At 44.3% G+C, this 26,053-nt stretch overlaps 1 protein-coding gene across 1 annotated transcript in view; it reads right to left on the reverse strand.

Moving 5' to 3' along the window:
- The window catches only part of DNAH6 (dynein axonemal heavy chain 6), a 2,906,060-nt gene that overhangs the window by 2,536,865 nt on the left and 343,142 nt on the right, over positions 1 to 26,053 (reverse strand). The window contains exon 13 of the mRNA XM_030192089.1: positions 20,640 to 20,840. Coding sequence (XP_030047949.1) covers positions 20,640 to 20,840 — 201 coding nt within the window. The remainder of the gene's footprint in view (positions 1 to 20,639; positions 20,841 to 26,053) is intronic.

Genomic DNA, 26,053 nt, shown 5'->3' on the forward strand with positions numbered 1-26,053 from the left:
GTTATTTCAAAATTTCCATGACTATACCTATAACAGTTTTCTGACCCCTGAGGCAGGCGTTTGTACGCTGAAACACGGCCTGTGTCGGGTCATTTTCAGAATAAAAAGGACGACAATTATCTCCATCCTGAAGGTCCAGAGGAGCTTTTTTTCTGTAGCTGTGATTGAATACATAAGAAAAAGAAACATTTTAAGGGCAGGTAAAAATAAACTGCGCATGCTCCTCAAAGGCTGTAGGGAACATTATCTGATGTTTGGTGTCTCTTCCCATCCAGTGACTCATCCAAGATGGCGACGAGTAGGGTAAAACAGGAAGTGCCTCTATGGGTGTCCACTACTCACTGCCATCTTGAAAAAGGGGTGTGACCTGGGCAGAGTTATAATGTCATTTTCTGTGACATCACCAAAAGTGATGGGGTCTGGGGGTTAGGACTATGACATTACTTCCTGTAATTGCCAAAAGGGGCAAAATGGCAGGGGCATGGCTTGGGTGGAGAGTGGTTGTGGCTAGGATGTGAAATGAGCGTGACCTAGGCAGATCCTCGATTCTGACAACCCAGAAGTAGCCATGGTATCTGTCGAAATCAATTATGCAAATTAACTTTGAGAAAAGGGAGTGAACCTATACCAGTGGCACCTTTTTTTTAAAGGCAACATATCTTAGACAGTCGTCCAGCAGCAAGAGGGGTGCTATTTGGTCTTCTGCACTGAATATTACATGTATGATTAGCTCCCTGCTAGCAAACAGTTGCATGTGTGCACTCTGTGCAAAGAGCTTCTAGCTCTCAGAGAACAAGTTCAACCTCTTGAGAATAGAGTAGTAGGCTTGGAGGAGCTGAGAAACAGACAGACAGAAGTACATAGAGGAGACCTACAGGGACATAGTAGAGAAGTCCCAACTCCAGTCTGGCAACCACTGTGCTGCCTTGGAAGAGGGAGGTTATCTAAAAGGAGATTATCACCCTGGTGAAACAGAAAACTATCCTGTAGCCAGGACTTACTCTCAAGGGGATGCAATAACTTCTCACACTAAATGTGTATCTAGTAGCTTTTCCCCAGAAGGGAAGGGTTAGGATGACCTTTTTAGTTGATGATTTGATCATTAGGCATGTAGATACTTGGGGTGGCTGGTGGATGTGATGATCACTTACTTATCTGCCTGCCTGATACAAAGATGATGGAGCTCATGTGTCATCTAGATAAGATTTTAGACAGTTCTGAGGAGGTACCCGTGAATGCCAAGACATAGGAAAATGTGGGAGGGAGGTTCTGAAGACCAAATTTAAGCTCTTAGGTGGAAAGCTGAAATCTAGATTCTCCAGGATATCATTTTCAGAAATGCTACTCATTCCACTTGCAGGACTCAAAATTTAGGCAGAGCTCTGGAGTATCAATGCATGGTTAGATGAGAGATTTAGATTTGTTAGGAACTGGGCAACATTCTAGGGAAAGAGGAGCCTATTCCAAAGGAATAGACTCCGTCTTAACCAGGACGGAAACATGCTGCTGGCACTAACATTTAAAAAGGAGACAAAGAGGGGCATAATCGAAAGGGATGCCCAAGTTTTGCTGAGGATGTCTTCGCAAAACGTCCCGGTGGAGGGGCGGGGAAACCCGTATTATAGAAACAAGATGAATGTCTATCTTTTGTTTCGATAATACGGTTGGGGACGACCAAATCTTGCCATTTAGGTCGTCCTTAGAGATGGTCGTTCCTAGACTTGGTCGTTTCTGATTTTCGGCGATAATGGAAACCAAGGACGCCCATCTCAGAAACAACCAAATGCAAGCCCTTTGGTCATGGAAGGAGCCAGCATTCATAGTGCACTGGTCCCCCTCCCATGCCAGGACACCAACTGGGAACCTAGGGGGCACTGCAGTGGACTTCACAAATTGCTCCCAGGTACATAGCTCCTTTACCTTGTGTGCTGAGCCCCCCAACCACCCCCCAAACCCACTACCCACAACTGTACAACACTACCATAGCCCTAAGGGGTGAAGGGGGCACCTAGATGTGGGTACAGTGGGTTTCTGGTGGGTTTTGGAGGGCTCACATTTACCACCACAAGTAAAACAGGTGGGGGGGATGGGCCTGGGTTCGCCTGCCTGAAGTGCACTGCACCCACTAAAACTGCTCAAGGGACCTGCATACTGCTGTGATGGACCTGAGTATGACATTTGAGGCTGGCACAAAATATTTTTAAAGATATTTTTTGAGGGTGGGAAGGGGTTAGTGACCATTGGGGGAGTAAGGTGAGGTGATCCTGATTCTCTCCGGTGGTCATCTGGACAGTTCGGGCACCTTTTCGTGCCTTGGTCGTAAGAAAAACAGTACCAGGTAAAGTCATCCTAGTGCTCGTCAGGGATGCCCTTTTTTTCCATTATGGGTCGGGGATGCCCATGTTTTAGGCATGCCCAAGTCCCGCCTTCGCTACGCCTCCGACACCCCCCCGTGAACTTTGGTCATCCCCGCGACGGAAAGCAGTTGGGGACGCCTAAAATCTGCTTTCGATTATACCGATTTGGGTGACCCTGTGAGAAGGACGCCCATCTTCCAATTTGTATCGAAAGATGGGCGTCCTTCTCTTTCGAAAATGAGCCTGATTGTAGCTTTTATGTTATTATGGGGGAAGGGAGGGGGAGCCAACAGTCACTTAGGTGCATGGTTGAGAGTGAGGTATCTTTAAAGGATATTATCAAAAGAGGGAAGTTAGTGTATCCTGATAGAGAGATTGCACCAAAAGCAAGAGGAAGACAGGAGTCTTTAAGGAAAGAGCAGAGTAAATAATATAAATTATCCCTATCAGCTTCTAAGCAGCTTGTAGAAATAAACAAAACACACAATTTGAAATGTCTGTATACAAATGCTAAAAGATGGGATAGTATATAGCCATACTGAGTAGATAAGTATAACATTTCACATAAACAATCCAATACCAGCTCCATATCCCCCCACTGTCTTACCATCAAACATCGGGTCTGAATTTCTAACATAAATTAATGTGTTAATTGTATTACATTACATAAATGCTTATATTCTGCTATAGCCCTTGATTTCAATGTGGATTACAAAAAGATTGAACAGGCAAACTAAAATGGCAATATACAAAATACAGTATCATATAACTATTATTGGCAAAGCTAACCATGAAACATATTAGGATAGATAAAGGTGAGCCGGTTGATATTGCGTATCTGGATTTTCAGAAGGCGTTTGACAAAGTACCTCATGAAAGACTCCAGGGGAAATTGGAGAGTCATGGGATAGGAGGTAGTGTTCTATTGTGGATTAAAAACTGGTTAAAAGATAGAAAACAGAGAGTAGGGTTAAATGGTCAGTATTCTCAATGGGGAAGGGTAGTTAGTGGGGTTCCCCAGGGCTCTGTGTTGGGACCTCTGCTTTTTAACAGATTTATAAATGACCTAGAGATGGGAGTAACTATTTATTATTTATTGCATTTGTATCCCACATTCCCCCACCTATTTGCAGGTTCAATGTGGCTTACATAGATTTGTTAACATTGTCATTTCAGGATATCAGATCGGATTCAGTTTGTAATGTGTAGTGATTAGGAAGGGGAAAAAGAGGAAGGAAGAGAGTGATTAGGGTAGTTATAGAAGGTAAGCGCTCATAATTGAGTGGGTTGGTGAGGTGACTTAGTGAGGCTGTAGGTTCTCATTGTAGGCCTTGTTGAAGAAGAATGTCTTCATAGATTTTCGAAAGATAGTTGTTTCGTTGATTGCTTTCAAGTCTGTTGGTAATGCATTCCATAACTGCGTGCTCATCAGCTTGTATTTAAGTCCTTTGCAGCTGGGATAGTGCAAGTTGCGAAATTTGCGGGATGATCTTGTGGCGTTTCTGGGAGGTAGGTCTACAAGGTTTAGAATGTAGATTGGGGCGTCTGCGTGGATGATTTTGTGTACAATCGTGCAGATCTTGAACGCAATGCGTTCCTTAAGTGGGAGCCAGTGAAGTTTCTCTCTTAGGGGTTTTGCACTTTCATATTTAGTTTTTCCAAATATGAGTCTGGCGGCCGTATTCTGGGCAGTTTGGAGTTTTTTGATTGTCTGTTCTTTGCACCTGGCGTACAGTGCATTGCAGTAGTCCAGATGACTTATTACCATCGATTGTACCAGGGAACGGAAGATGTATCTTGGGAAGAAAGGTTTTACTCTTTTGAGTTTCCACATGGTGTAGAACATCTTTTTCGTCGTGTTTTTCACGTGGGTATCAAGAGTGAGGTTTCGATCAAGGGTGACTCCAAGAATTTTCAAGTTTTGTGAGACAGGGAGGGAGCAGTATGGTGTGATTATGGTGGTGAATTTTTTGTGTTGTGTTGTGTTGTGTTGTGAGGTGAGTACAAGTGTGCATTGTTTGGAGGCTTTGGTTGATCTCGTTGGTGATTTCATTTAGATCATGTTTGAATGGGATGTAAATTGTGACGTCATCTGCATAAATGTAGGGGTTGAGGTTTTGATTGGCTAGTAGTTTGGCTAGAGGTGTCATCATTAGGTTGAATAATGTTGGTGAGAGAGGGGATCCCTGGGGAACTCCACACTCAGGTTTCCATGGGGGTGATCTGTCCGCGTTCGTTGTTACTTGGTATGATGATCTTGTGGTCAGGAATCCTTTGAACCATTTGAGAACTGTGCCTCCTACTCCGAAGTATTCTAGTATATGTATTAGTATATCATGGTTAACCATGTCAAAGGCACTGGACATGTCGAATTGCAGGAGGAGGATGTTGTTACCAGTCGCAATTGCCTGTTTGAATGAGTTCATTGCGGACACTAGTACAGTTTCGGTGCTGTGATTCGACCGAAATCCTGATTGAGACTCGTGCAGAATTGAGTGTTTATTTAGGTATTCATTAAGCTGTTCGTCACTATGCCTTCCATGAGTTTGGTCATGAGTGGAATCGATGCTACTGGTCGATAGTTGGTTAGGTCCATTGTGCTTTTTTTTGCATCTTTCGGTAGCGACGTCATTAAATTTGCTGATGACACAAAGTTATTCAAAGTCGTTAAATCGCGGGAGGATTGTGAAAAATTACAAGAGGACCTTACGAGACTGGGAGACTGGGCATCTAAATGGCTGATGACGTTTAATGTGAGCAAGTGCAAAGTGATGCATGTGGGAAAGAGGAACCCAAATTATAGCTACATCATGCAAGGATCCATGTTAGGAGTCATGGACCAAGAAAGGGATCTAGGTGTCAGGTATTATTAGGAAAGGAATGGAAAACAAAAATGAGGATGTTATGCCTTTGTATCGCTCCATGGTACGACCACACCTCGAATATTGTGTTCAATTCTGGTCGCCGCATCTCAAAAAAGATATAGTGGAATTAGAAAAGGTGCAGAGAAGGGCAACAAAAATGATAAAGGGGATGGGACAACTTCCCTATGAGGAAAGGCTAAAGCGGCTAGGGCTCTTCAGCTTGGAGAAAAGGCGGCTGAGGGGAGATATGATAGAGGTCTATAAAATAATGAGTGGAGTAGAATGGGTAGATGTGAAGCGTCTGTTTACGCTTTCCAAAAATACTAGGACTAGGGGGCATGCGATGAAGCTACAATGTAGTAAATTTAAAACAAATTGGAGAAAATGTTTCTTCACTCAACGTGTAATTAAACTCTGGAATTCGTTGCCAGAGAATGTGGTAAAGGCGGCTAGCTTAGCGGAGTTTAAAACAGGTTTGGATGGCTTCCTAAAGGAAAAGTCCATAGACCGTTATTAAATGGACTTGGGGAAAATCCACTATTTCTGGGATAAGCAGTATAAAATGTTTTGTACTTTTTTGGGATCTTGCCAGGTATTTGTGATCTGGATTGGCAACTGTTGGAAACAGGATGCTGGGCTTGATGGACCTTTGGCCTTTCCCAGTATAGCAATACTTATGTACTTATGTACTTAAGAAGGTTTTCAATGATCTCCTAAATTTAGGATAATCATGAGTTCATCTCAAATCATAAGAGATTGAATTCCAAATACTTGGTACTTCATATAATAAATTAGCAGGAAAGGTCACGTGATCGCCATGGCCGGCAGCAGCAGCAGGGTGATGTAGCTCTCGCGATTTTCTTAATGGCTTGCTTCTAATCATTTCACTTATCTGCTAAATCCTTCCAGACTGCTTGCAGGGGAATACAGAAACATAATCTGGCGATTGGAGGTGATAACATAGAGTTTGGAGTGAAATATGGCCTCAAAACCACAGCGTAAAGAGCGGGATAGGCAGAAGCTTACAGACTCTAAGATGGAGGATGCATGCGATCCCGCGAGTTCTTCAGTACACACCATGTGGACGACTGAGTTAGTGGTAGAGGTGAAAGTGGCAGTGAAGGCTGCGATAGACTCAAAATTACAACGGCTGCTGGACAGAACGAAGGAAGCCCATGAACGCATTGATAGCATTTGTCTAGAGCTTGATGATGGTTTGTGGAGGACCTCCACGCTGGAGGACCAAACATAGGCTATGGCTGCGGAACAAGAATGCTTGCGGAAGAGGGTGGCTGACTTAGAGAGTAAAGTAGATGATTTGGAAAATCGCTTGAGACGCAAAAACTTACAATTAGTTGGCCTACCTGAAGAGATTGGAGGACAAGACCTTGTGGGGTTTTTGGAAACATGGCTACCATCGACGTTACAATTGGAGGCTCAGCTGCCCAACTTCCGGATTGAAAGAGCCCATAGATTGGGCCCAGTGCGTACTTCGATAGACAAGCCTAGAGTGGTAATTATGAGGGTTTTGAACTATGCGCACAAACAACGTATTCTCCATACTATCAGAGGGGGAGCGACCCTAAGATACCAAAATCATAAGCTACTTTATTTTCAAGACTACTCTTTCCAGTTTCAGCAGCAGAGGAAAAAATTTGCATCGGTACGTACTTCGCTGATCAAATTACAAATCCGCTTTACCTTACTGTATCCGGCAAAACTTCAGATTAGCCATGAGGGCCAAATGCACCTTTTCACACAACCACGGGAGGCAGTAGCCTTTTTGGAAACTTTGCCACAATCCTCCTCCACAACGAAAATGTCAGCATAAGGAACTTGGTTTCATCTTCAACATCTTGATGGACCATTTTGCCTTTGGCAATATTGAAATAGCGGTTCTTAGATGACGGTTGGCTGGATATTTGGTTCGTCAGAGTTTGACTTGTGGAGCAATATCAAGGAAAACTTCTTCCTCCTCCTTCTTTTTTTTTTTTCATTCATATGATGTTCTGGGACCTAAAGTTCTGTCATCTTGCTTTACTCGTCAGCTCCATATATGGAGATTGTTTTAGTTGTATAGCTCTGTTACCATTATAATCCAATATGGGGGGGGGGGGGGGGGGGGGGGTCAGGGGGGATACATATGTCATTTTTACTGGAAGGATGTTTGAATTTGGAGAAATCGGTGATAGCTATCTTTTGAGGAGAGGGGGGAGTTTATTTGCTGAGTGTCTGTGCATTTCTATTGGTGTATGGGGAGTGTGAGTGTTCTAGGGTTAGATGACTGACGTCTTTTGACTTTCCTTGTTTGTTTTTTTGCCGCCCTCTCTCTCCCTATTTTTGGATTTCATTCCTTCCTTTTCATTTATTTATTTATTTATTGCATTTTCCCACATTTTTGCAGGCTCAATGTGGCTTACATGGTACAGTAATCGGCGTTAACCGATTTCGGTATGAACAAATACAAGTTGCGATTAATATCAAGGTGATATTATAGTAGAGTGAGATACATGTATGGTAAAGACAGTTGGGGAGAACTTAGAGAGGGAAAGGAAGAGTTAGGATATGTCCGTTACGATCTTTGGTTAAGTTGTTATTCTCGCTACTTGGCATTTTGGTGTTCTCCCCCCCCCCCCCCCCCACACACACACTTTTTTTTAATAATGATACTGTGGTTATGAGGGGTGGGGAGGAGTGTTATTGCTTATAGAGAACCTACGTGGGTGAAGAGCCCATCGAGGGTGATTTTGTGAGGTAAGACTTTATTTCTTCTGCGGCTCTATCATGCTATAAATTTGTTTGTAGTTTTGCTATATTTTTGTTAACAGTTATTCTAAATTTTTCCATTTAGTGTACTATTCCTACTGCCTGTTGGGGCAATATCGATGTTCATGAATGCAATGAAAATTGTTATTCCTCATACATTTTTCTGCACTCTACCTCTCTCTTTGGAAAGGATGATGACTGCAATAGAGGGATCTGGGTGGTTAGGACTGTAGGTCACGAGGAAGGTGATCAATATGGGACACTCTGAATAGATGTGTGGGTTTGTAGAGGGGTTGGGATGTGGGGATCAGGGATGGATAGTGGACGGACGGGAGGGGGTTACTGTACACAATAGACAGAATAGGGGGAAAGGAATGGTAGGAGGATACCCGATCCTGGTGATCCACCTTCGCTGTGTGGATTTTGGGGGAAGATGGTATAGTGGGGGATGTTGGAGGCTGGGACAACGTCCTCGGCGCTTATGGAGCATTGAACAGCTTTATCTGATGGGTATAGACATTATAACATGAACAACTGAAAGGTTTATTCTTGTAATGTGGGGGGTATTACGTCTCCAATTAAGAGAAAAAAAAAGATTTTACAAAGATGACAATTAATGTGAGCAAGTGCAAGGTGATGCATGTGGGAAAAAGAACCCGAATTATAGCTACGTCATGCAAGGTTCCACGTTAGGAGTTACGGACCAAGAAAGGGATCTGGGTATCGTCGTTGATAATACACTGAAACCTTCTGCTCAGTTTGCTGCTGTGGCTAGGAAAGCGAATAGAATGTTGGGTATTATTAGGAAAGGTATGAAAAACAGGTGTGAGGATGTTATAATGCTGTTGTATCGTTCCATGGTGCGACTGCACCTTGAGTATTGTGTTCAATTCTGGTCCCCGCATCTCAAGAAAGATATAGTAGAATTCAAAGGGCGACTAAAATTATAGCGGGGATGGGACAACTTCCCTATGAAGAAAGACTAAGGAGGCTAGGGCTTTTCAGCTTGGAGAAGAGACGGCTGAGGGGAGACATGATAGAGGTATATAAAATAATGAGTGGAGTGGAACAGGTGGATGTGAAGCGTCTGTTCACGCTTTCCAAAAATACTAGGACTACGGGGCATGTGATGAAACTACAGTGTAGTAAATTTAAAACAAATCGGAGAAAAGTTTTCTTCACCCAACGCATAATTAAACTCTGGAATTTGTTGCCGGAGAACGTGGTGAAGGTGGTTAGCTTAGCAGAGTTTAAAAAGGGGTTAGACGGTTTCCTAAAGGACAAGTCCATAAACCGCTACTAAATGGACTTGGGAAAAATCCACAATTCCAGGAATAACATGTGTAGAATGTTTGTACGTTTGGGAAGCTTGCCAGGTGCCCTTGGCCTGGATTGGCCGCTGTCATGGACAGGATGCTGGGCTCGATGGACCCTTGGTCTTTTCCCAGTGTGGCATTACTTATGTACTTATGTAGTTTGCACCATAAGGGAGCAACTATAGCTCTGTTGCAGGAGACACATTTCTCTGCAAATGAGCACCGGAAATTACATACCTGGTGGGTTGGTGATTATGTAGAGGCTCCTGCACAGGGAAAGAAGGCTGGGGTTCTTATACTATTCTATAAAAAATTACAAATTGAGAAAAAACTGGTGATAGCAGACCCAGAGGGCCCATATGTGTTGTGTAACATATATGCTCCCAACGTTTATGATAAGAAATTTTTTCATAAAGTTATTCATACCCTCCAATCTTTTCTGGGCATTCCGATCTTATTGGGTGGGGTTTTAATATAGTAGCTGACCCTGAGCTAGGTAAATCTCATCCTGTGGGTGGGACTCAGTATGATAGTTCTAGGGAGATTCCATTACTCTGCAATACATTGGGGTTGGTAGATGTTTGGCGTGTGCTTCACCCAGGTGAGAGGGACTACACTCATTTGACTAGAGCACATCAAACAGTCTCAGATAGATTATATATTGGTGGGGGTTGAACTTTTTTCAAAGATTCGCTTGGCAACTATCGATCCCACTGCGATATCTGATCATGCCCCCATCTGTGTTGAAATGGGAGGAGGACATAATCGATGCTCTTTAAAGGTGCTGGGCTTTTCCATTAGATTTATATCACGATAAGGAATTTTTGGCATATATTCAAAATAAATGGCATGATTACACAACTTTTAGCAATCAACACAGTTCTAATATAGTGCTGCATTGGGAAACAGCTAAAGCGGTTTTACAGGGTGATATTATTGCCTTTAGTAGTATGAAGAAGAAACATAGGGATGCCACCATCTTACATTTGGAGAGGCAGGTTTTATTTAACCGTCAGCAATACGGAAAGATACCATCGGTTGAAAATAGAGATAGTTTATTAGCCGCTCAGAATGCACTTAATGAACTACTTCATCAACGAGCCAAAACAAATCGGCTTTATATTACCAATATCAACGCTATAAACATGGGAACAAGGCAGGAAAGTTGCTAGCACGCTTGGTGGGGTAAAACAGGGGACTGCACAAAGTTTTAACCCTACATCATTCTTCAGGATGCCTGGTACACATGGATGATAATGGAGTCATTTAGGAATTCTCAGACCTTATACACTCCTGATCTGACCCAGGAGATGGACCCAGACGTATATCAATAGTATGGATTTGCCTAACTTTTCGGCAGCTCAGCTGCTGGGACTTAATGCACCAATTGGTGTGGATGAAGTGGTGTGGGTGGTAGGGAAGAGTACTCTGTATAAAGCTCCAGAACCTGATGGGTACAGAGCTGAATTTTATGAACTGCTATTACCAGATCTACAACATATTCTGGCCACATTGGTCAATACTGTTGTAGAGGATAAGCTCTTACCCACTTCCCTATGCCTGGCAGAACTTATAGTATTTCCGGAACCAAGGACCCAAGTTTTCCTGAATCCTATAGACCTATTTCATTGATAGGGTATGAAGCAAAGATATTAGCATCCATCTTAGCTAATTATTTGGCCCGTATCTTACCAACGGTGATAGCGGATTCTCAGGTTGGATTCATTCATGGGAAACAGGCTGTTAAGAATATTCACACCATTTTAGCTACCTTAGAACATGTCCAAGAGACTTGATTCCGAACAGTACTTAGTTTTGATGCTGAAAAAGCCTTTGATAGGGTCAACTGGGGCTTTATGTTTGAAGTGTTATGGGCTTATGGCATTGGGGGGGGGGGGGGGGGGGGGGGGGGGGGGGTTCAAACGGGCAATTCAGATTTTGAATAATGCCCCAGTGGCTACAATTATGGTAAATGACAAGTCCTCAGAGGAGTTTGCAATTTTTAGAGGTACCTGTCAAGGATGCCCGTTGTCCTATTATTTGCACTCACCTTAGATCCTTTGATTAGGAAAATTTTGGGAAACTCTGAAATTACAAGGGATTAAAATGGGCTCCTTTGAGTTCAAAATATCTGACTTTGCTGACGACCTGCTAGTACACTTGTCGTCCCTTGCTCGGTCATTGCCGGTGTTGTTGGAGAGCTTTGTTGAATATGGATCCTTTTCGGGATTTTGTCTTAATATGTATAAATCTGAGGGATTACCAACATCTCTGGAAGTTCATTCCCATTGGGTGGGAGAATTCCCTCTGAAATGGGCATCGGGAAGTTTGATATTTAGGTATTATATTGCATACCTACTTAGAACCACTAAACAGCAATTGGCTATTTGGCATGATCTGCCATAGACTCTTAGTGGCAGAATTAGCTTGTATCGCAAGATCCTATTCCCCCGCTGGTTATACGTGTTGCGCCACTTGCCTCTTTATTTACTGCAAAGAGACTATAGAATTCTCCGCCGGACCCTTACTTACTTTTGTTTGGTGGTGGGGGGGGGGGGGGTAAAAATCTAAAATACAATTAGAGAGCTTATATGGTAATTGGATGCAGGGGGGAGTGGGACTACCCGATATACGACTTTATAACTTAGCATGTTTATTACGCCATCTAGCAGACTGGGTTACAGATACTGAGTATTACACTTGTTGGTCTTTGGAGAGGGAGCTATTTCTACCACTCCACCCACATTACCTACTACATGCCCCACAGCGGACTTTGCCTCTGTGACTGAAAAAACATGTCCTACTGCGCTCCATGCAATATGCTTGGAATCTATTGTTGAGATATATGCGACAAGGCCCGGGGTGCACAGACTTTCTACCACTCATGGGTAACACTGACTTTGAACCGGGCCAGACTAGAGGGATATTTCATAAATGGGCATTAAAGGGGATATTTTATGTGGCTGATCTTATACAGGAGGATGGCACATTGAAATCGTTTGTTTTGTTACTACGCACCTTAACACCTCATTCACTGAACCATTTTGCCTATCTTCAGGTTACACATTATGTCAAAGCTCTACTGCCGAAATGCTCCCGAAATGTGTTTCGGTTGTTGGAGACATTTTTCAGACCAGTGCAACACTCTCAAGTCTCCATTACTAATCTTTATAAAGCTTTAACTTTAGTAATCCTAGTAAAAAGTTCACAATGCTGATACAGCAATGGCATAAAGATATTGGTTTTTCTCTTAGTGAGGGGGAGATCAAACGATTGATACAAATAATTACGCGGTACATATATAATGCAACTTATAGAGAATGTCAATTCCAGATTCTTACTAGATCATATTTCTCCCCTCGACAAGTGTATTATGCTGGATGTGTAGCTGTTATGCAATGTGCTAAATGTGGATGCCCTACCGCCACTTTAGCCCATGCTTTGTGATACTGTCCAGCTATTCAGCGACACTGGTTTCATTTGATTAAATATTGGGAGCAATTGTTGCGCAAACACATTAGGGCTTCACCTGTGGTTCTCCTTCTTGGTCAAATGGAACATTATGGTCCACTTAAGCTGAAAACGTATATTCATTTATAAAGCAGGGGTGTTGGGGAAGAAGTGTATCCTACAATGTTGGACTCAGAGTAGTGCTCCCAATTTCTGGTCATGGAGGAATGCATTCCATAATTTCGTACTTATGGAGGCAAGGGATGCGCGTTTGAACCCGAAACACAAGAAAAATGTCTGGTCTGCTATATGTTAGCCCTCTTTCCTAGAGTTCGTAGTCTCCTCATGAATCAATTCTCTTTGTAGTTTGGAGAAGGTTCCATTTGGAAGGTGTATGGGTTGGGGAGCGGAGTAAGTACAGGGGGTGGGAGACTTTCAGGCTTATTTTCGAAAGAGAAGGGCGCCCATCTTTCGACACAAATCGGGAGATGGGGGTCCTTCTCCCAGGATCGCCCAAATCGGCATAATCGAAAGCCGATTTTGGGCGCCCTCAACTGCTTTCCGTTGCAGGGATGACCAAAGTTCATGGGGGCATGTCGAAAGCATAGCGAAGGTGGGATGGGGCGTGCTTAACACATGGGCGTCCTCGACCGATAACGGAAAAAAGAAGGGCGTCCCTGATGAGCACTTGGCCAACTTTACTTGGTCCATTTTTTCTTGCGGCCAAGCCTCAAAAAGGTGCCCAAACTGACCAGATGACCACCAGAAGGAATTGGGGATGACCTCCCCTTACTCCCCCAGTGGTCACTAACCCCCCCCCCCCCCCACCCTAAAAAAAACTTTAAAAATATTTTTTATCAGCCTGTATGCCAGCCTCAAATGTCATATTCAGGTCCATCACAGCAGTATGCAGGTCCTTGGAGCAGTTTTAGTGGGTGCAGTGCACTTCAGGCAGGCGGACCCAGGCCCATCTCCCCCTACCTGTTACACTTGTGGTGGTAAATGTGAGCCCTTCAAAACCTACCAGAAACCCACTGTACCCACATGTAGGTGCCCCCTTCACCCTTTAGGGCTATGGTAGTGTTGTACAGTTGTGGGTAGTGGGTTTTGGGGGGGGGGGGGTTGGGGGGCTCAGCACACAAGGTAAGGGAGCTATGAACCTGGGAGTAATTTGTGAAGTCCACTGCAGTGCCCCCTAGGGAGCCCGGTTGGTGTCCTGGCATGTCAGGGGGGACAGTGCACTACGAATGCTGGCTCCTCCCACGATCAAAGGGCTTGGATTTGGTCGTTTCTGAGATGGGCATCCTCGGTTTCCATTATTGCCAAAAACTGGGGATGACCATCTCTAAGGATGACCATCTCTAAGGTCGACCTAAATGTTGAGATTTGGGCGTCCCTGACTGTATTATCGAAATGAAAGATGGCCGCCCATCTTGTTTCGATAATATGGGTTTCCCCACCCCTTCACCGGGACGTCCTGCGAGGACGTCCTCAGGAAAACTTGGGCGCCCCGTTCAATTATGCCCCTCCATGAAGGACTTCATTGGTCACTTAGGAATGCTACCAATCAATGGGGGGCTTCCACTCATGAACTCCACACATACTCTATACCTTAGTCATATGTTATTAGAAGACCCTTTTAGGGATTGATACCATCTCTCTCAATGTCGTATTCCCATAGATTTTTGATTGATGGGGAGGAGGAGGAGGAGGGAGCAAAGGGGAGGTTAATAGCTTATGCTGGGACTAATTGGTATTGGTTTTGATAGTAACTATCTGTCTGTTGTACAAGTTTAGAGTTATGCTAGGACATTAAAACCTTAAACCCTTGATGACTGTTTGACACTTGGATATTCCATTATTGCCTTGTTGGGTTTGCAATAGCATTGCTACGTGATTCTATGATCTATGTATTGATCCCAATTTGTCATCAATAAAAAGGTTTCCTGATAAATTAGCAGAAAAAATGGTCTTGTATTTCAACTTAAAATGGATTCGGAAAATGGAAGTATAAAGTATCACTAAGGTCCATAGGAGCCAACCTTTCAAAATTATTGGGGGTGCTAAGCCCAGTGGAAATAGCCCTTCCTTGGACACATACAAGGAATTTTCTTAATACTGGGGGTGCTCAAGCACCCACAGCACCACAAAGTCGGCTCCTATGCTAAGGCCTCTACTTCTACTAGAAGTCTGAAACCAATTTGATAAATAGACTGGGGCTGAACCATATAGGGGGAAATTCTATATATGATGCCTAAAAAATCGTCACTGACTAAGCATATTCTATAATTGGTGCATAGATATCGGCACCAATTATAGAATAAGCTTTGCTGATATCTCAGCGCCTAAAACTATGTGTATCCATTTACACCAACAAAAATGTGGCATAAATCCTGGTGTGCAGATTTACGCAGATTGGCCATATTCTATAGCTACGTGTGTAAATTTCGGAATGCCCATGAAATACTCATTTCCCTGGCCATAACCATGCCCCTTTTTGACTGCATGAGTTAGAAGTTCGGCGCACTTCATTACAGAATACGCTTAGTAAGTTGTGCATGTAAATTCTAATTGGTGCCAATCACTGCTCTTTATTGCTTATTAAGTGCTGTTATCAGTGCTCATTAGCTTGTTAAGCTTGTTGTTACGTGCATTGTTATAAAATCCACACCAATTTTGGGATAGCAATAAAGGAAAAACCCTATCTGTTTTACAAGCTGAAAATATCAGGTGAGCAGCTATGTTTTGAATGGTTTGAAACTTCTTTACAAGGCGTTACTGATTCAAAGCTGACAATGCAAGCACAAGTTTCTAGATTGGTACAGTCATGTATAAACATTTTGAGCAAATTTTCAGCTTCAGCATGTTATCATTCCAAACATCACCTTTTTAGCCTAGACAAAGAAATTTAGTGTTATCCTTATTTAGCTGTAATGAGTAGATATTGATCCACTTTTCAAGAAGAGAAATACAATCCCTACTCCTAACTGCTGTATGCTCAACAGTTTAGGCTACTGGTAACAAAATTGTGATATCGTCAGCATAATTAAAAACCTTAAAACCAGCAGAATTTAGTAGTGATCCCAAAGAAGACATCTATACGTTAAAAAGGGTTGAGGATAAACAGGAAACCCTGTGGAACCCCACAAATGGCACACAAAGACTCGGAAAGGATCACTTTAAATCTCACATTGTATGCCGTTGAAGTAAGAAAAGCTGTAAACCAAGACAACATATTTCCACCAATTCCAAAATCATCAAAAATACTCAGCAACAATTGATGTTCCACCAAATCAAAGGCGCTTGACAAGTTGAACTGCAGAATAATAGTCTTATGACACTTAACTAGAAGAATTCTACCCTCCGCAAGGAGAGAGCTAATGACTGTTTCTGTACTAACAGAAACCAGACTGAGAATAGTGAAGTAAATTAAAATTATCTAAATACAGTGCAATCAAGTGCAAGGGTCTGGGACCAAAGAAATACATGCAGTTAACCGGCACGTGCACTTAACCGTTGTGACCCAAAGAAGCTTGACATCTGATAAACATATGTACAGTACTGTTTATTATACGTACAGTATACAGTCTCCATTAAATGATGTTATGCAGTCTCCGTTAACTGACATTAGGCTTACTTGACGTAATCAGTCATAGTCCTCTGTACACTCTTGTGTCTGTGAGTTTCATAGACTACGTTTGCCAGACGGTAAAAACTGTCATAGCACTGACATCCAGTGGCCTCCATTTAGGCCCACACGGTGTTGAGACTCTCCAGCGCTCTTGCAAAAGTGACAGGAGGTTGTTGAATTTCGTCAGCATTTGCCTCACTGCTCATTTCATCATCTGTTTCATCATCAGCCGTTGCCTGCGTGTAGGCACATATCTCGACATCAGTGCTGTTGTCAGCTGTTTGTAGATCGTAATCAACAGCTACGTAGTGATGAAAGTCCTCTTCAGTAACACCGGCTGGGATGTCAAAAGCCTGTTCATCTGACGCGTTTGCAACAGCTGCATCTGTTTTGTCCCTCTCCACATCCTTAACAAAGCTTGGCCACTTGTAGCAGTTCACAAAGGTTGCCTGCGTAACATGATTCCAGGCTTCTTTCTGCATATGTAGGGAATCCAACAGTGATAGATTACGAGCCAGTTCAACAGCATGTTTATCCTTGCCAGTCTGGTCATCCATAACGCTCATCAGACGACGTAGCACAAGAGCCCCATAATGTTGTTTGAAATTGGCTATTATGCCCTGATCCATAGGTTGGATCAGAGAGGTAGTGTTTGGTGGCAGGAAGACCACCTTGACATTAGACAGCCTGACATCATCACTGTGTGCAGCAAAATTATCACAAAGCAACAAAATCTGACGCTTTTGTTGCCCACATTCTAGTGTCTAACTTCTTTAGCCTCTGCTTCCAAATTTCCCCAGTCATCCACGAATTTGCATTAGCTTTGTATGACACAGAAAGACACTTAACATTCTTGAAGCAACAGGTTTGAGATGACCGGCCTCGGTTTTCGCCGATAATGAAAACCGAGGCCGGCCATCTCAAACCCGGCCAAATCCTAGGCATTTGGTTGTGGGAGGGGCTAGCATTTGTAGTGCACTGGTCCCCCTGACATGCCAGGACACCAACCGGGCACCCTAGAGGGCACTTCTAAAAATTAAAAAAATAAATAAAAATAGCTCCCAGGAGCATAGCTCCCTTACCTTGGGTGCTGAGCCCCCCCAAAACCCACTACCCACAACTATACACCACCACCATAGCCCTTTGGGTGAAAGGGGGCACCTACATGTGGGTACAGTGGGCTTCGGGTGGGTTTTGAAGGGCTCCCATTTTCCACCACAGGTGTAACAGGTGGGGGGGAGGATGGGCCTGGGTCCACCTGCCTGAAGTCCACTGCACCCACTAAAATTGCTCCGGGGACCTGTATACTGCTGCGATGGACCTGAGTATGACATTTGAGGTTGGCATAGAGGCTGCAAAAAAAGTTTTTAAAGTTGTTTTCTTTAGGGTGGGAGGGGGTTAGTGACCACTGGGGGAGTCAGGGGAGGTGATCCCTGATTCCCTCTAGTGGTCATTTGGTCAGTTGGGGCACTTTTTGGGGACTTGGACCTGAAAAAAAAAGGACCAAATAAAATGGACCAAATTCTTGCCAGGGACGCCCTTCTTTTTTCCATTATCGGCCGAGGGCGCCCATCTCTTAAGCATGCCCCGGCACGCCTTCTCTACCCTTCCGACACACCCCTTTGAAGTTTGACCGGCTCCGCGATGGACTGCAGTTGAGGCCGGCCAAAATTGGCTTTCGATTATGCCAATTTCGCCGGCCATCTCCCGATTTGTGTCAGAAGATGGCCGGCCTTCTCTTTCGAAAATAAGCTGGATGGGCTTTCAATTTAAGACTGTAAAGAGACCCCACCTTTCATCTCTCCCTTCCTTCTGACTAGCCTGGAGATAACTGTAGCTATGCTCTTTGTCTGAGGGCCAAAGAAAATGTTTCCTCCAGAACTCTGCACATATTCCCTCAAGGCAATGACACTATAAGCAACAGGGTAGATGAGTAGAAACCAACAACTACTACTACTATTTAGCATTTCTGTAGCGCTACAAGGCGTACGCAGCGCTGCACAAACATAGAAGAAAGACAGTCCCTGCTCAAAGAGCTTATAATCTAATAGACAAAAAATAAATAAAGTAAGTAAATCAAATCAATTAATGTGAACGGGAAGGAAGAGAGGAGGGTAGGTGGAGGCGAGTGGTTACAAGTGGTTACGAGTCAAAAGCAATGTTAAAGAGGTGGGCTTTCAGTCTAGATTTAAAGGTGGCCAAGGATGGGGCAAGATGTAGGGGCTCAGGAAGTTTATTCCAGGCGTAGGGTGCAGCGAGACAGAAGGCGCGAAGTCTGGAGTTGGCAGTAGTGGAGAAGGGAACAGATAAGAAGGATTTATCCATGGAGCTGAGTGCACGGGAAGGGGTGTAGGGAAGGACGAGTGTGGAGAGATACTGGGGAGCAGCAGAGTGAGTACATTTATAGGTTAGTAGAAGAAGTTTGAACAGGATGCGAAAACGGATAGGGAGCCAGTGAAGGGTCTTGAGGAGAGGGGTAGTATGAGTAAAGCGACCCTGGCGGAAGACGAGACGGGCAGCAGAGTTTTGAACCGACTGGAGAGGGGAGAGGTGACTAAGTGGGAGGCCAGCAAGAAGCAGATTGCAGTAGTCTAAACGAGAGGTGACAAGGGTGTGGATGAGGGTTTTGGTAGAGTGCTCAGAAAGAAAGGGGCAGATTTTACGGATGTTGTAAAGAAAGAGACGACAGGTCTTGGCAATCTGCTGGATATGAGCAGAGAAGGAGAGAGAAGAGTCAAAGATGACCCCAAGGTTTCGAGCTGAGGAGACAGGGAGAATGAGAGAGCCATCAACAGAAATAGAAAACGGGGGGAGCAGGGAGGTGGGTTTGGGGGGGAAAATGAGAAGCTAGGTTTTGGTCATATTTAATTTCAGGTGGCGTTGAGACATCCAGACAGCAATGTCAGACAAGCACGCTGAAACTTTGGTTTGGATGCAAGGTGAGATATCAGGGGTAGAAAGGTAGATTTGGGAGTCATCAGCATAGAGATGGTAGGAAAAGCCATGGGATGAGATTAATGAACCAAGGGAAGAAGTGTAGATAGAAAAGAGGAGGGGACCAAGAACAGAACCCTGAGGTACGCCGACAGGCAGAGGGATAGAAGTAGAAGAGGATCCACCAGAGTGAACACTAAAGGTGCGGAGGGAGAGGTAGGAAAAGAACCAGGAGAGGACAGAGCCCTGGAATCCAAGTGAGGACAGGGTATCGAGAAGTATGCTGTGATCGACAGTGTCAAAAGCAGCGGAAAGATCGAGGATGGAATATTGACCTCTGGATTTAGCCAGTAATAGGTCATTGGAGACTTTAGTAAGTTCAGTTTCGGTTGAGTGGAGAGGGCGAAAACCAGATTGTAGTGGGTCAAGAATAGCATGTGAGGAGAGAAACTCAAGGCAGCGGCGGTGAACAGCACGCTCAAGTAATTTGGAGAGAAAAGGAAGGAGGGAGATGGGTCGGTAATTAGAGGTACAAGTAGGGTCGAGTGAAGGCTTCTTAAGGAGAGGTGTGACCACAGCATGTTTAAAGGCAGCAGGGACAGTCGCAGTGGAAAGTGAGAGGTTGAGAATGTGACAGATAAAAGCAAGAAGAGCAGGTGAGATGGCATTAAGAAGGTGGGTGGGAATGGGATCAGAGGAACAAGTGGTACATTTTGAGGAATAAAGGAGAAGTGTAGTTTCCTCAATAGTAACTTCAGGAAAGGAGGAAAGGGAATGAGGGGAAGGAGAGAGAGGGGAACGGACTAGTGGAGGGAGAGGTGGTGAGGTAGAGAAAGCAAGGTTTATCTTTTGAACCTTGTTGTGAAAGAATTCAGCAAGGGTCTGAGGAGATAATGAAGGGGGAGTTGGGGGAGGGGGCACCTTGAGTTCAATGTGGTGAAGAGAAGTCGAGGATTAGAGCCAAGAGAGTTGGTCAGTTGGATATAATAATCCTGTTTGGCACGTAAAAGAGCAGATTGGAAGGAGGTCAGCATGAACTTAAAGTGTAAGAAATCAGCAAGGGCCCGAGATTTCCGCCAGAGGCGTTCGGCGGAGCAGGTACTCCGCTACGTAGGTAGCGGATATTAGAAGTCAGCCAAGGTTGGGGTATTGTACGCCAAGCTGCAGTATCCCAGAAACCAGTATGTATTGCAATTCAATAATGGTTAGAATTCTGTCCCCTTAGGTGAAGTGAAAGCTACCTCTGAAACATCCCACTGTCCATGTTAATGTTTTATCTGCTTAATATAATTTTATATAGAATTTAAAACTGAAAACTTACTTTTATTTGACGAATAATGAATTGCAAATGCTTATCATCTTCAAACATTGTGGTTAAGCTTGGTCCTTCTCCACACGTCTTTTCTTCAGGTTTGTTATTAATAATAGGTCTTGTGAATGCATTAAAGTATGAATCCGGTACAAGATTGGCAACAGACAATACAGTCTCTTGAAACCGACAAATTACTCCTGAGATCCCTTCCTGTTTAAAGTAGAAAAGAACAGCATAAATTGGGGAGGATAGTGGAAATGGGTTAGAAAATTTAGGGGCCAGTTTTACTAAAGGGTTGCCGTGTGGCAACACACTTGCCGCACAGCAACCCGGAACTATTCCCAGCCCAACGTGGCCTCCGGCAGTAGTTCCATCTCAAGCGAGTGCCATTTTCAGCTGAACAAAAAATATTTTTGCAATTTTTACAGCAGCGTTAACTCGGCGCTGCCCAGTTACCACAGGAGCCCTTACTGCCATCTCAATGGGTGGTGGTAAATGCTCCCCACCACATGGCCATTTTTGTTAGGGGCTTTTTACCCACTGCAGTAAAAAGGCCCCTGGCGCATGGGAAAAACGGCCCCTGCCACAACCGCAGGGCCTTTTTTACCGCAGCTTGGTAAAAGGACCCCACAGTGTGTACACTTACAATATTTCAAAAAATGCTTAAACATTGTAGCGTAATATACCTTATTAACAGGAGTAAGTGGGCAGATACCTCCTACCTAGCTATTCAAGTCCACCGTTAACACTATCCTGCCTAACACTTTCCTTCTCTCTTCCCTTACTTAATCTCTGAACATTATTACTTGTATCTGACATCTTGGAATGACTATGTCATAACCAAACTCTGTAAACCACATTGAGCCTGCAAATAGGTGGGAAAATGTGGGATACAAATGCAATAAATAATAATAATAATAAATTATCTTGGTTATATTACCTAGGATTTCATGTGACCCTCCAGGTTAAAACCTACTAATCAACAATACTAGCCAGTTAAGTTTCCTATTTTCACACAGATTTTCCCAGGTTTGTTGGAATTTAAAAGTAACAAAAAGCGGTCCTGACTATATAAAGGAATTCATTCATTCTAGACCTGCTTACATGGTTTCTTCATAGCAAGATGATACTTCACTGCCATACATTTTTACCTATGATGGTATATGAAATTTCCACATTTGTTTATTGTCCTCATCTTGTAAGCTTCTTTTCATAAACTGGATTTTAAAAGATGTGTTTCATTCTAATCTGGAGTGAACTAAAGACCCTAGAAAGAATACTGAAATTTTCATTTTATTTGACAACAAACCTGACATTCACTTGAAAACATATCTCTAAGAGACCTAGCTACTAAACTACATTAGAAGGATAACTTTATGGGGGGGGCGCTAGAGGACCTTGGACTAGATGGACGTGTAGACTCAGAGCTCCCTCCTAGGCCTCGTTAAAATCAAGTATTTACTGGTGTCTTTGGCACAATTTTTCACACTACTGTTCAGACTTACTGCTAAACATGTCTGCAAGCAAGTCACACAAACAGGAAACTAGCATGTCTTTTCCTCGGGAGAAAAAAGGAAGAAATGTGATATACAGTCTCCTGAAAAGATGGCACCGAACAGGTCTAATGTGCACCCTTCTAAAGCTGTTTTAGAAGAATTAAAGGCATTAAGGGATCTCACTGCAAAACACTTTGAAAAAACTTGCAGCTTGAAAAACGATCGCTTGGCATGTACAGTGTCAGTCTCCGAATTTCAAACAAGATTAGAGGCAGTAGAAAAACACTCAAAACAAACTGCCACAGATTTACAACAACATGTGCACTTAATAACGGACAAACTTCTCTACTTGGAAAAACAGACGATCTTGCAAACAGAAGCAGGTGAAACAATATCTGAATTTTGGGCTTACCAGAACACTAGAAGGATCTGACTTACCACTGTTTTTAAGCACATGGCTCCTGAAAATCCTGCATTTACCACCTGAAAACTACTGCACAGAAACAGAAGCAGTTCTTGTCTATGAGAGCACAACTTAAAGAAAAAGGAGTGAGGTTTGGTTTACAATACCCTGCAAGGATGATTATCACATTAAACAACACCACCGAGTCTTTGACTCTCCAGAATCTTTACAACTATTCCTAGATAAAAGGGACACGGAAGGTATGGCTGGATGAGTTAATCTCCATGCATATACTCTTTTTTTTTTCTCACTCTGCTGAGCTGTTTCATGCTCTGGTAGTCCGCCTGCTGATGGCTATTTACTCACTGCCATTATAATGCAGGGGCGTAGCCACGGGTGGGCCTGGACGGGCCCAGGCCCAGCCAGTTTCCCTCCAGGCCCGCCCAGCCCCGGGTGTCAGCAGGTGGGGAGGGGGGTGCTCTGCTGGCGCTGCAGTCCCCACCTGCCTACCAGCTCCACGATCGACGAGCAGACGACCCTCGTCTTCCATCTGGCATCGAGTCTAAAAAAAAAAAAGCCCGGAGAAACGCCTCGCGTCTGCTGTGCACTGCTGTAAAGCAAGCAGCAAATCGTCTCGTCGGTCCTTCCTTCACTGTGCCCGCCCTTGCGGAAATAGGAAGTTACATCAGAGGGCGGGACACAGTGAAGGAAGGACCGACGAGACGATTTGCTGCTTGCTTTACAGCAGTGCACAGCAGACGCGAGGCGTTTCTCCGGGCTTTTTTTTTTTTTAAGACTCGATGCCGGATGGAAGACGAGGGTCGTCTGCTCGTCGATCGTGGAGCTGGTAGGCAGGTGGGGACTGGGTCGTGCAGGGGGGCTCAGATGGGATGTTGGGGTGGGGTGGGGAGGGGTTCAAATTTATAGTATTTAACTTTTAAAGTTCATGGTGGGGGGGGGGGGGGGTAGAGAAGGGAAGAAGAAATGCATGCCCACCCAACCTACCCACTGGCCCACCCAAAAATTACATTCTGGCTACGCCACTGTTATAATGAACCTTTTGCTAGTCACAGTCTCCTTTTTTTTATGCAAATCCTCTTTTCACGGTCAAGTGACTTCATGACTTTTGTTATGTTGATTTTCTAGTACTTAAATGAAAATGACTTCAGTGATAGAGTATCACTATTGACTAGCTTGTTCTTGTGTGTTTTCATCTACTTATTACAAAGTTCTAAGCAAGGCAAATTTTTCATTTTGAAACTATACTAAAATTGTTATTATTATTAGATATATAATTTTAATTATCTACTATAATAAAACTCACCCTCAACGTTCTGAAGACAACGTTCTGAAGTCACTCAGTCACTCCCTGAAGGGTTCATGGATTCATGGTGGTGAAGCCACAACACTGACCATGTCTCTCAGCCCCGCCCTCGCATGACGGACCAATCAGAAAAAACACACTCAATGTTCTGAAACACAAAGGACCATCACAAAACCGTTCCCAGGCAACGTAAGACGGACCTATCAGAGGAAACTACGTGGCAATAAGGGAGGAGCATTCACCAGCAGAACGGCTCATTATCTGTGCAGCACGGAGAGCACAGAACCACCGCTTGAACGAGAGAAGAATATTCCTGTTGTGGGTATGTGCAAAAAAGACCGGAAGGGGGGGGGGGGGGGGGGGGGGGGGGAGAAGACATTTTTAAATGCCTAATGCCGGTACTGAAGAGTGCCGGAGGGCCTATAGCACAGACTATATTTGGGTTCGCTAGACGTGGAGTCGGTGGAGCCAGAGAACAGTGTGCCCCTCACCATCTGGGACTTGGGCGAACAGGACAAGCTGTGGCCCAGCTGGAAGGATTACCTGTGACCCAGCCAGCAGCAAATTTCCCTACTCCTTCCCTGCCTAGGAATCGCTGGAGACTGGTTGCAAAACTAACGAAACAACCGCACACCGACACACCACCTCCATCATTCGAAAGGCATCCACTCTTTCTACAACAGAAATGCAAACTAATAATACAAAACAAACAAAGAATACCCGGTTTCTCACGCGGCTGCAGGTAACTCCCTACCCCTTTCCTCTTCCCCTTTTGCTGAAGCAGCCAAGGACGTGCCGTTTCAGGGCTGCTGTAGGGGAACGTTGGAAGTGAAATGTGCTGTGGGAAGCAGCGCCGTCTTTTTCCGTTGGGCTGGGGTTCTGGGCATCCTGGAGGTGGGAGACGGCTTGCCTGAGGACGGGGATGGTTGTTTTAAGTTGGCAGAAGGGAGAGGAGCACGGTCTCGGACTGTCAGGGGGTGATCCGGTATGTTCTGTCCTTTTCAGGCCTGCTGCAGGGGAATGCTGGAACATTTATGCGCTGCGGGAAGCAGCGCCATCTTTTTCCGGGTGCTTGGGGAATCCCCGAGGTGGGAGATGGCTTGCTTGAGGCTGGGGATGGTTGGGCACATCCCCAGCCTCAGGCAAGCCATCTCCCACCTCGGGGATTCCCCAAGCACCCGGAAAAAGACGGAGCTGCTTCCCGCAGCGCATAAATGTTCCAGCATTCCCCTGCAGCAGGCCTGAAATGGACCAAACATACCGGATCACCCCCCAACGGCCCGAGACCGTGCTCCTCTCCCTTCCGCCAACTTAAAACAACCATCCGCGTCCTCACGCAAGCCGCCTCCCACCTCCAGGATGCCCAGAACCCCAGCCCAACGGAAAAAGACGGCGCTGCTTCCCACAGCACATTTCACTTCCAACGTTCCCCTACAGCAGCCCTGAAACAGCCAAAAAATACCGACAGACCAAGAACGTGCTCCTCTACCTTCCGCCCATCTAAAACAACACTGCTGCCTCAGCACAACACAAAAAAAAAAAAAACCTGGAAAAAACAATCCACCACTCAGCAAAGGCTGACCCCCCTACAACCACATTTACATTTCACCAACAGAAAGACCCCCCTCCACAAACCTCCTTGACAGACAAAACCACACACACACAATACAACAGAAACACACCCTCAAAGCCACACACCAATCCATCCCACTTTGCCAGCATAGCACAGCACATCCCCCAACCCCCCCACCCAAAAAACAAATAAAAAAAAAAAGACACATCAACAACCTGCACACACACCCCACCCTCACACACTCACACACACACACACACACGAAAACTCTGTGACACATACACACACACAAAAAAAAGCCACATGCTAGCACCCGTTTCATTGGTTTCGGAAACGGGCCTTTTTTACTAGTATTAACTAATAGACACCAAATTTTATTAGGCCTGGGAGTTCTCCTTGTCTGCTGTTCACTTCTAATATCCTCTTACACCCATCTGTTTTTTCTAAAGCTTGAGCTCTCAGCTCCTAGCTCTCTGCTCTGATGGCTTTTTTCTTTAGTTATATGAATCCAAGTTATATTTTTCTTTCTAATATAATTGCTGGATATAATAGTATCAATATGATGATGTATATATGTCATCCTTCTCTAGGATATACACAATGTTTGAAATAGAAATTATTTCATAT

This window comes from Microcaecilia unicolor, chromosome 2 (genome assembly GCF_901765095.1).
Source record: "Microcaecilia unicolor chromosome 2, aMicUni1.1, whole genome shotgun sequence".
NCBI lineage: Eukaryota > Metazoa > Chordata > Amphibia > Gymnophiona > Siphonopidae > Microcaecilia > Microcaecilia unicolor.